General features: G+C 45.3%; 1 protein-coding gene across 6 annotated transcripts in view; it reads left to right on the top strand.

Annotated features, from left to right (window-relative positions):
* Positions 1–12,082, top strand: part of Nsd2 (nuclear receptor binding SET domain protein 2) — a 75,686-nt gene that overhangs the window by 21,478 nt on the left and 42,126 nt on the right. For 3 of the 6 annotated variants that reach the window (XM_063230301.1, XM_063230297.1, XM_063230302.1), the window contains exons 2-4: positions 271–423; positions 4,083–4,708; positions 6,521–6,683. In XM_063230301.1, the coding sequence (XP_063086371.1) occupies positions 4,112–4,708; positions 6,521–6,683 (760 nt within the window). In that variant the 5' untranslated portion in view covers positions 271–423; positions 4,083–4,111. The remainder of the gene's footprint in view (positions 1–270; positions 424–4,082; positions 4,709–6,520; positions 6,684–12,082) is intronic. The other 3 variants (XM_003471548.5, XM_063230300.1, XM_063230298.1) reach the window with 1 other exon arrangement.

The raw sequence follows: 12,082 nt of genomic DNA, 5'->3' as shown, positions 1-12,082 counted from the left end.
GGAAGACCAGCAAGTACCAGGTATTTAACCTTATTCGTTTAGCAAGTTCAGCATTTAAAGATGCCTCAAAATACATGCAGGAACAAGCAGCCTTGGGGCTGGGGATTTAGCTCAGCGGCATAAGTGTCTGCCTTGCAAGCAGGCAGTCATGAGTTCAATCCCTGGTACCGATAAAAACGAAAAAGACCAAAAAAAAAGGAACAAGCAGCCTTGCAAAGTAGTTCTCATCCAGTCTGGTTTTGTTTTGTTTTTTGTCTTTTTTTGAGACAGGGTCTCTATGCAGTTTGGGCAGGCTTTGAGCTCACTTTGTAGCCCAGGCTGGTCTCGAACTAAAAAAAAAAACGATCCTCCTGCCTCAGCCTCCCCGAGAGCTGGGATTATAGGCGTGAACCACCACGCCCGGCCATCCACTCTGTTTAACAGGTAGGTTTGGAATTAAATCCTGCCCCATGACTTCCTAGCCATATGACCTTAGTAAATTCTAAGAGATGCCAGAAACCCAATTGTAGTATAAAATACTCTGCACTTTAATTTTTGGGATTGCGCATATTAATCTGTCTTATTTCTGATACTTTATTTTTATCGTTGATACTTTAGCTGCCATTGTAGTTTGTTCCTATAACTCATCTTAGTCTGCTTAATGTTACAGTTGTATCATTTTATTTAAATATAAGACCCTAGGTTTACAACTCCTTATAGTAAGCTTAGTTATGTATGTTACAGTTACATAAATCCGAGCACCTACAGGACTACACAGTTTGCCTTAGATGTACCAGTGTTAAACTGATAGGAACAAATAGTGTTACATTTACTTATTTTTAGAACCTGTAATTTTTTCCTAAAGACCCAAGTTTCAGCATGGTTCCTTTTCCCTCCAAGTTTGAAGAGCTTCCGTTAGCACTTTTTTGTAGTGTTTGTCTGGTGCTGATGACTTTGTGTTTCTCTCAAAATGTAAAGGCCTTTTAAAAAAATTTTTGGGAGTACTGAGCATTGAACCCAGGGAGCATTGAGCTACATCCACATCTTCAGTCTCTTTTCTGCCTCTCATCAAATTGGGGGAAATTTTTGGCTATTTTTTTTCCCTCAAAATATTTTTTCTGCCTCATCCTTTTTCTCCTTGGTGGGAATTCAGACTTGTGACTTTGTTGCTCAGAATGCTGAAGCTTGTTCCTTTTTATCTTAATTTTTTGGACCTCATTCTACTTTTTATTGATCTATTTTTAAGTTTCTTGACTTGTCTCCAGTGTGCTGTTGAGCCCATGCATTGATGCTTTGATAACCAGATATAGTATTTCTCAGTTACAGAGTTTCTATTTGGTATTTTTTGGTTTCTTTTTCTGTGTTGTAATTTCTAATTTTTTTTTTTTTTGTTGTTGTTGTTAAGACTGTATTTTCCTTATTTCCTTGAGTGTTACTGTAATAGATACTTTGTCTGCTAAATTTTAGTATTTGGATCATTTGGGAGTTAGTTTGTATTCTGTTTAGTATGTTTAGCAATTTTGGATAATATCTTAGATACAGTATCATGGATGATAGATATACTGGCACTGGATTCTGTTATATTCTTGTGGGGGTTTTCTGCCTGGAACCCTATTATTTTATAAGCTTGGATGCTTATAATCTGCTATGTACAAGTGTCAGCCTGGAACTTGGTGTGTTGTGAGGTTTCACCCCTCCAGGTGTTTTTCCCATAGTTCATGAAGGCTTTCACCATGGGATGGTCTGTGACATGTGCTGCAAGTGGAGCCTCCTGATACACGTGTCTTTATATCTGTGATGTGGCTGAGTATGGTGGGGACACTCAGGAGGCAGAGACAGGAGGATTGTGAGTTGGAGGCCAGCCTGGGCAGCATAGTGAGACCCCTTTCAAAAGATAAATTTAAAAATGGCTGAGCATGTAGCTCAATTGCACGATGAGGCCCTGGGTTCAGTCCTCAGCACTGCAATAATAAATACATTGAACAAAGGTTAAAACAATATACTTTTATGTGTGTTTCGTGTTACACATGAGGCTAAGCTGGCGCTTGGGCTGTTTGCTTTTCTTTTAGTGTCCCCTCCCTCAGCGCTGTAGTTCTTCTGTGGAGACACCAGTGACTCTTTTTTGATGTCAGATTTTCTCTCCATCTGGACCTGTGGACACTGTGGGTCAGATGGTTCTTTGTGAGCACTATTCTGATCATTGAAGGATGTTTAGCAGCAGGCTCTCCTCTCTTCAGGAGATAGGCAGTAGTAGTGCCCAAGTGGTGAGATTTTCCCAGTAGGGCTCTGCTCCCCAAGGAGCAGAGTCACACCAGAGAGAACTGCACGGTCTTCATGTGTGGGCACCTCCAGCCTTCCTGTTTTCAGGTGTTCCCCTAGTGCTGGCACAGTTAGCTGCTGCCTTCTCTGAGGATTTTGTTGGGAGTCTAGATGTTGTGATCTCGGTCTTCCTAGCAGGGTGGCCTCCGTCTGTTCCCTGCTTGGAGGTTATGTCCCTTATTGGTGTTTCTAGTGGGGATTAGTGCTGTGCAGTGAAGGTTCCATGTCACCACTCCATGTGCAGCCAGCAGGTAGGGTAGTAAACTATCCCCTCTGTGCTTCGGCCCTGCGTGGGCAGTGTGGCACACTCTTTGCTTCTTGGGGCAGGGTCATGTGTTCTTTAGCCCAGCAGTGGTGCCCTTGATAGCAAAACTTGGGGTGACAGATGAATGAAATGTGTAAAACTACATTTGCTGTCATTGTACACGCTGTCCCTGACTTGAAGTTTTAGTCTGGGCCTGTGCAAGGAGGGCTTGAGCAGAGGGAAGAGCACTGGACTCGCTCAGGCTTGAGCTCGCTGGGCGTGTGTCTGCATGGTCACTCTCTCTTGCTTTTCTTTTTTCTTTTCCTTTGCTTTCTTCCTCCTCATCAGTCTGGGGCTGTACTGTGTCAGGAGCTGGAAGATCTGATTCTAAACCTTGCTGAGCAGGTGACCTTGGCCTGCTCCAGAGTCCTCAGCTTTGGTAGAAGCACTTGCATGGCTCTTTGCCACTAGTGTTGATTTTGCTGTGCTCTCCCTTGTTATCCTTTCCTAGGTCTGGTGTGAGCTGTCCACATGCATTGATCCTTCTTTTTCTTCTTCTGGTGTTGGGGGTTGACACCAGCTCTTTGCAAATGTCCCTGTGCTGTGAAGTGCGTGGTAATCTGGTGTCAAGAGCAGATACACAGGTTAAGTTGTGTTTCTGTCACATTGATTATAGGTAGTCGTGGCAGCTTGGGATTTGCTGTCCTGACAGTCATATTACCCCTTTTACAAATGATTTCTTGTGACCTTCTTTCAGCTTTATCATTTTTGTGGCATTACAGTTGCCTCCGGCAACCTAATTCATTATATAAAAATCATAAGTTGCCTCAGCCCCCCCTTGTTCAACTTCCATAAAGCTATATGGTAGAGGTGTTGGCATACTTATCGTAGGTTTTTAAAAGTTTTTATTTTAAAGAGGAGAAAAGAAAAATCAAACAATGAAACAAAGCAAAACAACAAATGTAGAATCAAGGTTTAGGATCAGATTTTAAAAACAAGGCAGTAGGGGCTGGGGATTTAGCTCAGTGGCATAAGCGCCTGCCTTGCAAGTGTGTGGTCATGAGTTCAATCCCTGGTACCGGTAAATATACCAAAACAAAAACAAAAAAAAACCCCAAGGCAATAAGATCCCTGGTACTACTAAAAACCAAACCAAACCAAACCAAACCAACCCAAGACAGTAGGAAATCAACCATAGTCACTGTTGTGCACATTGTTATACTCTAAATAGATGCTTGGACCACCAGGCACAGGTGTGCAAAGTCAGTGAACCAGCACAAGCACTAAGTTCTTTCTATATAGTACAGTTGCCATTATCTGAGAAATTCAGGTGTGTGCCTCCTGATTTCCTTTATATTCGTGTCTCCTGGACTTGTTCTGGGTGAGATACAGGCATGCAAAATTTATCAAACAGTATAAGCACTAAGTTATCTCTTTACTTCAGTTGCTATTATTTCAGAAATTGCAGGAATGTGATTTCTAACTTTTTACCCTAGGTTTTAAGTGTAATATGTTGCTTTCCCTCCCCCCTATTATGTAGTGTTCTAAGAACTGACACGTCTCAGCTGGATGGAATTTAGCATCAAAAAAGGTCCTCTTTCTGTGCAGAAAGTTGTAAAGTGCATAAAGATGAAGCAGGCACCAGAAATCCTTGGCAGTACCAATGGAAAGACTCAGAACTGTGAAGTGAATCGTGACTGTTCTGTATTCCTCAGCAAAGCTCAGCTTTCTAACAGCCTACAGGAGGGGGTCATGCAGAAGTTTAATGGCCATGACGCGCTTCCCTTTATTCCAGCCGAGAAGCTGAAAGATCTTACTTCCTGTGTGTTTAATGGCGAACCTGGTGCTCCTGATGCCAAATTGTGTTTTGAGTCCCAGGAAGCAAAAGGAATTGGAACACCACCCAACACTACTCCTATCAAAAATGGCTCTCCAGAAATCAAGCTAAAGATCACCAAAACATACATGAATGGGAAACCTCTTTTCGAATCTTCTATCTGTGGTGATAGTACTGCTGATGTGTCTCAGTCAGAAGAAGATGGGCAGAAATCAGAGAGCAAGGTGAGGAGGAGCAGAAAGAGAAGCATAAAGTATGACTCCTTACTGGAGCAAGGCCTCGTGGAAGCAGCTCTGGTGTCCAAGATCTCGAGTCCTGCAGATAAGAAGGTATGTGTGAGGGATTTGGTCATGTCCTGATGGTGCTGTAACAACAGGACCATGTGACACACCTCTGCATCTGTGATGGTGGCCAGAGGCTGTGGAGGACAGGCCTAGTGTGACCAGCGGTCTTGGCCCTACGTGGCTGCTGCTGGCTGAGTCTTGGCTGTGGGCCACTTAGGTGTAAGAGTTTAGGTGTTTGGGATTAAAATGACTCAAAGGAGGCAGTGCCAATTTTTGAACCCAGGTCTGCCCATTCCCTGGCCCTCGCTGGATGCCATTAGCTTGTGCTGTTTCCCTGGGTCTGCCCCCTGGAAGCATTCTGCAGGCTGATATTTGGGCCTCATGTGAGACTGATGTCTGTGCTACTGATGGGTAGGAGCCAATCTGTGCTATGCCGTGCAGAGATCTGAGCGGCTGCCTTTTCCTCTGCTAAGTGGTCCACCAGATGACCTCTTCCTGGAGGACTTGGTTCTTGGTTCTCAGGGCAGAGCCTGGCATTCCAAACACTGGTGAACACAGGTATACTCCCCAGGCTGGAAGGAGTCCTGCCTTCAGGTAGAGGTTGCTGGATCCTGTTTATTCTGCAGATGCTTTGTCACACACTTCCAGGAGGATAGGCCAGGAGGTAAACAGCCGAAGGACCTTGGCCCTGCAGAGGGAAGGAGGGATGCCAGGTGATGCTCTTCCCCATTCCCACTCAGTGGGCCATAGCCAGGCTTCTGAGAGGAGTGTGGCAGGGAACCCCTGAGGGGTATGAGTTGTGCCACAATAAGGTTGTAAACGACGAGTTTACAATTACAGTTGGGATTTCCTTTAGGAGTTTCACACACAGGAGGAATTGTTGACATTTCTTTGGAATCCTTAAAATTACATCAAGAGTGGAAGGACTTAAAACTGTTTTTGAGTGTTCAGGAGCCACTTTGGCCCATCTAATTTCAAAGGCAGGCTGTTTAAGAAAACCCATTTATATGGGTTTTGGAACTGGTTGCTGTGAACCTTATGTTTTTTTATGGTACAAGTTGCTAGCAATCTGGTTTTTACTCCTAGCTCTGCCGCTTGGTCTTGTTAATACTTGGGGAAGTTACTTGCATTTTGACTTTCTGCCTGCATGGTGGGGTACGGCCAGGATGCTGTGGGATCATCTCTGTGCTGACATCTCTTGAAAGCATGTAATGTGGTGACTATACAGCCTGTGTCTCCATGCTCATGCTTCTCTAACAGCCAGTGAGAGTTTAATTTCAGGGTGTCACTCTCAGCTCACAGAGGAGGAAACTGAGGCCTGAAACAGTTGTATTGCTCTTTGGGGTTCACCCTCAAGAGGCTGTGGCCCTGCTGCTATGCTCATGTCCACTAGAGAGCAAAGCTCAGAGTGGTACAGGGAGAAGCGAAGGCTCAGAACGTTGAATGTAGAGCAGAGGGCCTCACTGTTGGGTGAAGCACAAGCTCTCAGAGATTGATGGACAGCTGGCTGGAGGCTGGGCCAATGTGGATTTGGACTTCTGGGCTTCAAGCACCATGAAAAGACTGTACCAGACTAAGGAGTTGACTAGTAGTCTTGCTAATGCTGGGCTGTCTCTGTGCCAGGCCCAATACAGACCCTTTAGGTCAGGGCAGCGGTCATGAGAGAGACTGGAGCTGTGAACTGAAGTACAGCAAAAGGACCGCACCTTCGTTAGGGTCTGTGTTTGTGTGGCTTGTTTTTTTGGCAGTATTGGGGATAGACACAGGCCTTGTGCATGCCAAGCAAGTGCTATACCCCCAGCCCTCCATGTGTGCTGAGACCTGTAGCCTGATTAATCTTTTGTTGTTCCCTTGCAGATTCCAGTTAAGAAAGAGTCCTGTCCAAACACTGGCAGAGACAAAGATCACCTGTTGAAATACAATGTGGGTGACTTGGTGTGGTCCAAAGTGTCGGGTTATCCTTGGTGGCCTTGCATGGTTTCTGTTGATCCACTCCTCCACAGCTACACCAAACTTAAAGGTATTGGGGTTTTGGCTGCATGTAATCTTTCTCATCTCCATGCTCCTTGCCTATACTTCTTAACTGGCCCTACAATAGTTCACTTTTTTTGGGTACCAGGATCCAAGTCACAACCTCATGCTTGCCAGGCAAGCACTTAAGCCACTGAGCTAAATCCCTGGCACTAGTTTACTTTTGTAACTTTTCCTGAGGTCAGTGATTTAGATGTGAAACACTTATCATTTCTTTCTTGGGGTTGGGGTGGGGTTAAGACAGGGTCTCAATGCAGTTCAGGCTGGCCTTGAACTCACTATGCAGCCCAGGCTGCCCTCAAACTCGCGGTGATCCTTCTGCCTCAGCTTCTTCAGTGTTGGGATTACAAGTGTACACCATCACACCTGGTTACTCTGTTATTTCTTAAATATAACGTACTTCATCTGGCTGAATTAGGGTTATAAAAATGGTTTGGCCTTGTACTACTTTCAGGTTTTATATAAAGAATTTGTTATTTGAAGGGTCAGGGATTTAGCTCAGCAGCACAAGTGCCTGCCTGGCAAGTGCAAGGTCATGAGTTCGATCCCTGTTACCAAAAGAAAAAGAAAAAGAATGTGTTTTTTGACTAGCACTTATTTCAGTGTGGTTAACAAATTGTATTTAGTACTTCTGACTTAAAATGTCTAGGTTTGTTTTTTTAGACTGGTGGGAAGAGGCAAATGGCTAGAAATGGTCATCAATGTCTTACAAAATCAAGGTAGTTAAATTGGTGATGGAACAGCTGAAGAACATGTCATCAGTAGAGAGCAAATAGTTTTGGAGGAAATGTAAACAAAGGTTGGCTAGTTTGAGGTTGTTCTAGACAGTTCCTCCCTAGTAAAGCTGAAATTTGATCTGCAGGAGATGAGATGGTATGAGTTCGGGCTGAGCTTCTGCAGCTTGCTGCCTGGCCAGGCCTCTGGGCCGCACAGTCATGTCCTCTGTTGGCCTCTGCTGGAGGCCTGCGCTCTGTGACAACTGGCTTGCCCCCACTAGGCCTGGGTCCTCACATTGTCGCCTGTGTGCCACACAGGTCTGTTTGACTGGCTGTGAACCAGGCAACTGTGGGGAGTCAGGGACGGCAGTGCTGTGGGCTGTGTAGACATAGATTGGAAGGGTTGGGCCAGGGTGGTGGAGACCAGAGTGGCTCCACAGCCTGTGGGTGGCTGTGCTGTACGAGAGGCTCAGAGGCAGATGAGTGCCACAACATTGCTGCTTTCTTTGGTCTTGTCCCCCATGGACTTTTGGGCTTGCCAGAAAGGGAGGGTTCCTTCCCCAGGGAAGCTGGAACCCAAGGGTGAGATTAATCAGGCTACAGGTCTGCAGTGTGACAGGGAAGTAGCATTTGTTACCCCTCTGATAGGATGGTATCATCTGTGGCCCTGGAGCCAGGTACATGCAGGGACCACTTCCAGATCTGGTCCTGAGCACTGAGCACAGTCCCCAACAGCAGGTCTTCTGGCTTGTGGCTCAACACTGTGTCTGAGGTTTTTTATTGTTTATACAAAGCTGTTAGAGAATTCCCCACCTGGATAGTGGGTGGCCATTTTCTGCTGGTAGTTCCTTCAATTTCTGCTTGGCCTATTGTGGGGCTCTGGCGCCCCCACTGGGAATGAACTGAGAAGCTCGTGGTCATGCTGTGCTGATTCCCAGTAAGCAGTCTAATCTCTTGTCCTTGTGACTTTGCTCTGTGCATCATACCTTCTTGCTTCTGGGGTGTAACTCTGGTCTGCATCTATGGCTGCTCTTCCTTCTGGAGCCCCAGCCTCATCTCTTGTGGGCTCTATTCTGCATGCAGGGATGGCTGCTCAACTCCACAGGTCCCACAGAATCTGAAGAGAGGGGTGGGGCATCCTATGGCCACATGAGTTGGGGCAGGGAGCTCAGTCCCCTGCAAGGCACCTGCCCGGAATGAGAACATGGGCAGGGAGGAAGTTGATTGGCCATGGGCACAGCAGAGCAAGGTCGAGACAGTTGTTCTAAGCTAGCTGGCTGATATGAGACAAAGCAAACTGTAAATTCTCTCCATGTGGACCACAGACAGTTACACAGATTAAAGACATTGCAAAGGAGAAAATTTGGTTATGTTATCAAATTCATAGATTGGAAAGAACTTAAAAAAGTATTTATGTATTTTGTAAACTTGAGTATAGTAATGCCTCTTCTGTGTTATGACATATCAAGATCATTCTTTGTATCATTTATTTATAAACACAATTCAAGTCCATATTATTTCATTACATGTGCTATAAAATTTCATTATAAAATTGTTGTGACATATATCTGTCTTTTTTTTTTTTTTTTTTGTCTTTTTTGAGACAGGGTCTCGCTATGCAGTTCAGGCTGACCTTGAGCTCACTTTGTAGCCCAGGCTGGTCTCGAACTCGCTATGATCCTCCTACCTCAGCCTCCGTGAGCCACCACGCCCAGCTCATATATCTGTCTTAATTAGTACTGAGAATTGAACCCAGAGCCTTTGCTCTGAGCTGTGTTCCCAGCTCTTTTTTTCATTTTTTATTTTGAGATAGGGTCTTGCTGCATTATCCAAGGTGGGCTCAAACTTTTATTCCTGCCTCAGCCTCCTAGAGTACTGGGATGGTAGACATGTGCCACCAACGACTGGCTTCTCTGATAGTATTAAAATTATGGGAGAGCTGGGTGTGGTGGCACACATCTGTAATCCCAGCCCTCAAAAGACTGAGGAGGAAGGATTGATGCAAGTTCAAAGGCCAGCCTGGGCTCCATAGTGAGCTCAAGGTTAGCCTGAAGTATAGTGAGGCCCTGTCTCAAAAAGCTCTCTCAAAGAAATTACTGGAAGAAGTCACAGATCCCTTAACATGTTCCTGAATCTTGGGTATTTTCAAATTAAGTTTGCACACTTATAAACAAATCAGATGGTACTAAATGAGGGGGTAGATTACTCATTTGGTATTATGAGGCCCTGGGAATTTTTTTATTTTTGAGTTTTTTGAGACAGTTATTGTGTAGTCTAGACTGGCCTCAAACTGGGGGTGGCAATCTTCCCAAGTCCCCCAAGTGCTGGTCGCATAGGCCTGTGCCACCTCACCCAGCTCTGCACATATTTTCCCAGAAGGCTGAAATGTTCTCCTGTGAGGGGGTGGGCCGTGGCGAATGCAGCTGTCATTTCTGTGTGTTTTCTGTTGAGTTTTTATTATAGAAAATGAGTATTAAACTCTCCAACCATTGCCTCCGTTCTCTCCATATATAGTTAAGCCACTATTTTATTAAATAAAAGTAATTATAATTTCAATTCCATAAATACCAGTTCAGGCCATGTGGTGTTCCATAATTGCGTATTTTTTACTTTTCTTTCTTTCTTTTTTTTTGTTTTTTATCGGTACCAGAGATCGAACTCATGACTGTCTGCTTGCAAGGCTGGCGCTTATGCCGCTGAGCTAAATCCCCAGCCCTTCTTTCTTTCCTTTTCTTTCTTTTTCTTTCTTTCTTTCCTTCCTTCCTTTCTTCCTTCCTTTCTCTTTCTTTCCACCAGGGATTGAACTCACAACCTTGCGCTTGCCAGGCAGGCACTTATGCCACTGAGCTAAGCCCTGCATTTTTGAGCAATCTTTTGTTTTTCCAGAGTTATTTATTGCAATCTGGAAAGCCTTAGTTTTTTTAAGTATGTATCTCCCTGACTTTTTTTTTTTGTACCAGGAATTGAACTCAGGATATTGTACTTGCCAGACAGGCACTGTGCTGCTGAGCTGTGTCCCTGGCCCCCAAACCCATGACTTTGAAACTTGTCCTTCTGTGGCTGTGGTGGCACACTCTTGTTATTCTAGTTACATTGGAAGTGCAAGCAGGCAGATTGTAAATTGGAGGCCATTCAGCAATTCAGTGAGAGCCTGTCTTTAAAAAATTCAAAAAAGGCCAGGGCTACAGCTCACCATTGCCTACCGAGATTCAATGCAGCTCCTGAGGTTCTTAGGATTAAGGACCTGGAGAGGATGTGAAAAATAAAAGACAAAGCTGGGGTCAGGTGGAGCCCTTATCCTCCTGATAGGAACTCCTGAAGGGAACTGCTCAACCACTATAGCACATGGATTTATAGCCTCCAGAGAATGTCAGTTTCAACCTCACTGCCTAGCAACTTGTTTGCCTGGCAGGCCTGGGCCCCTTGCCTTCTTCCTGTTGGAACAACTTGTTTACATAGCTTGTTTTGGTCTCTGATTTTTGTGGGCTGGCCTTGCTTTAGCACCACACATGTGATCAATCTCCAGCTGCAAGGGCTCCCAACAGTTGCCCAATACTGCTGAAGCCCCCAGACCTCCCCTTCATGTAGCTTCTTCTGTTGGTACAGATAGGTGTACTGTGTTTGCTTTTCCATATGAAGAAAAAGAAGAAAGCCTGTGTGTGAGTCCTGCCTTTTTTCTTGCTGCCTCTGCTCCTGGTGAGTGTTGGCTCACTGGCCGTGCAGTTCCGCTTGTTGGTGCTGTCCTTGTGTGCTGCTCACGCTGCCCGAGTCACTCACGTTGTCTTCTGTAGTGGCATGTTGTCCTCTTTCTTGGCACGTTTTCTTTGTTTATTTTGTGGTGCTGGGGATGGAAGCTGGGCTGCTAGGCAAGTGCTGTACCATTGTGCTGCATTCCCATCCCCAGGAAGACATTTTGGCCTTCTCAGAAAATTTGTGTAAGCCAGGCGTGGTGGCTCATACCTGTAATCCCAGCATTCGGGAGGCTGAGGCAGGAGGATCATTTCGAGTTTGAGACCACCCTGGGCTACAAAGTGAGCTTAAGGCCAGCCTGAACTGCATAGGGAGACCCTGTCTCAAAAAGACAAAAAAAGAAAAGAAAATGTTTGTGGAGCTGGTTGAGGTGGTGCATGCCTGCGATCCCAGCACCGTGGGGAGCTGAGTCAGGTGGATTCTACATTTGGAGTCCAGCCTGGGCAACTTGTCTCAAAAACAAGAGAGGCCTGGGTTTAATTCTGAGTGTGTGTGTTCTGCGGGGTAAAGTAGGGGAGATAAATTCGAGTCCCTGTGGTTCAGAGAATGCTGCTTTTCTGTCCTTAGATGCAATGAATCTTGCCCTGAGAATAATTCCCCTCGGCTTTTGAGAGGTTCTGCTCCACTTCCCTCTAGAACCCAGAGTTCGGGGCTGTACTTGTGGAGCCTGTCACCACAGGTTCCTGTCACTGCATGATTTGCTCCTCTTTCATGGCTTCTGTCCTTTTTCCTGCTGTCTGTGGTGTGGCTTTCACAGAACTGTGCCTTGCTATGGGTGTGGATTGGGTAAAGCCCTAAGTGGCAGTTTAAGTTCCGAGGCGTGATTTTCTGTTAATTCTTGGAATTTCTCTGTTCCTCTTTCCAAAGAAGATGTTATTTGGGCTTTGAACCTTCTGGATTGATCTTGTAGATTTTTAATGGG

This window comes from Cavia porcellus, unplaced genomic scaffold (genome assembly GCF_034190915.1).
Source record: "Cavia porcellus strain 051 isolate PalLab524CR breed Dunkin Hartley unplaced genomic scaffold, mCavPor4.1 scaffold_18, whole genome shotgun sequence".
NCBI classification, from domain to species: Eukaryota; Metazoa; Chordata; class Mammalia; order Rodentia; family Caviidae; genus Cavia; species Cavia porcellus.
Note: the sequence above shows the minus strand (reverse complement) of the source record. Positions and strands in the feature narration are given on the sequence as shown.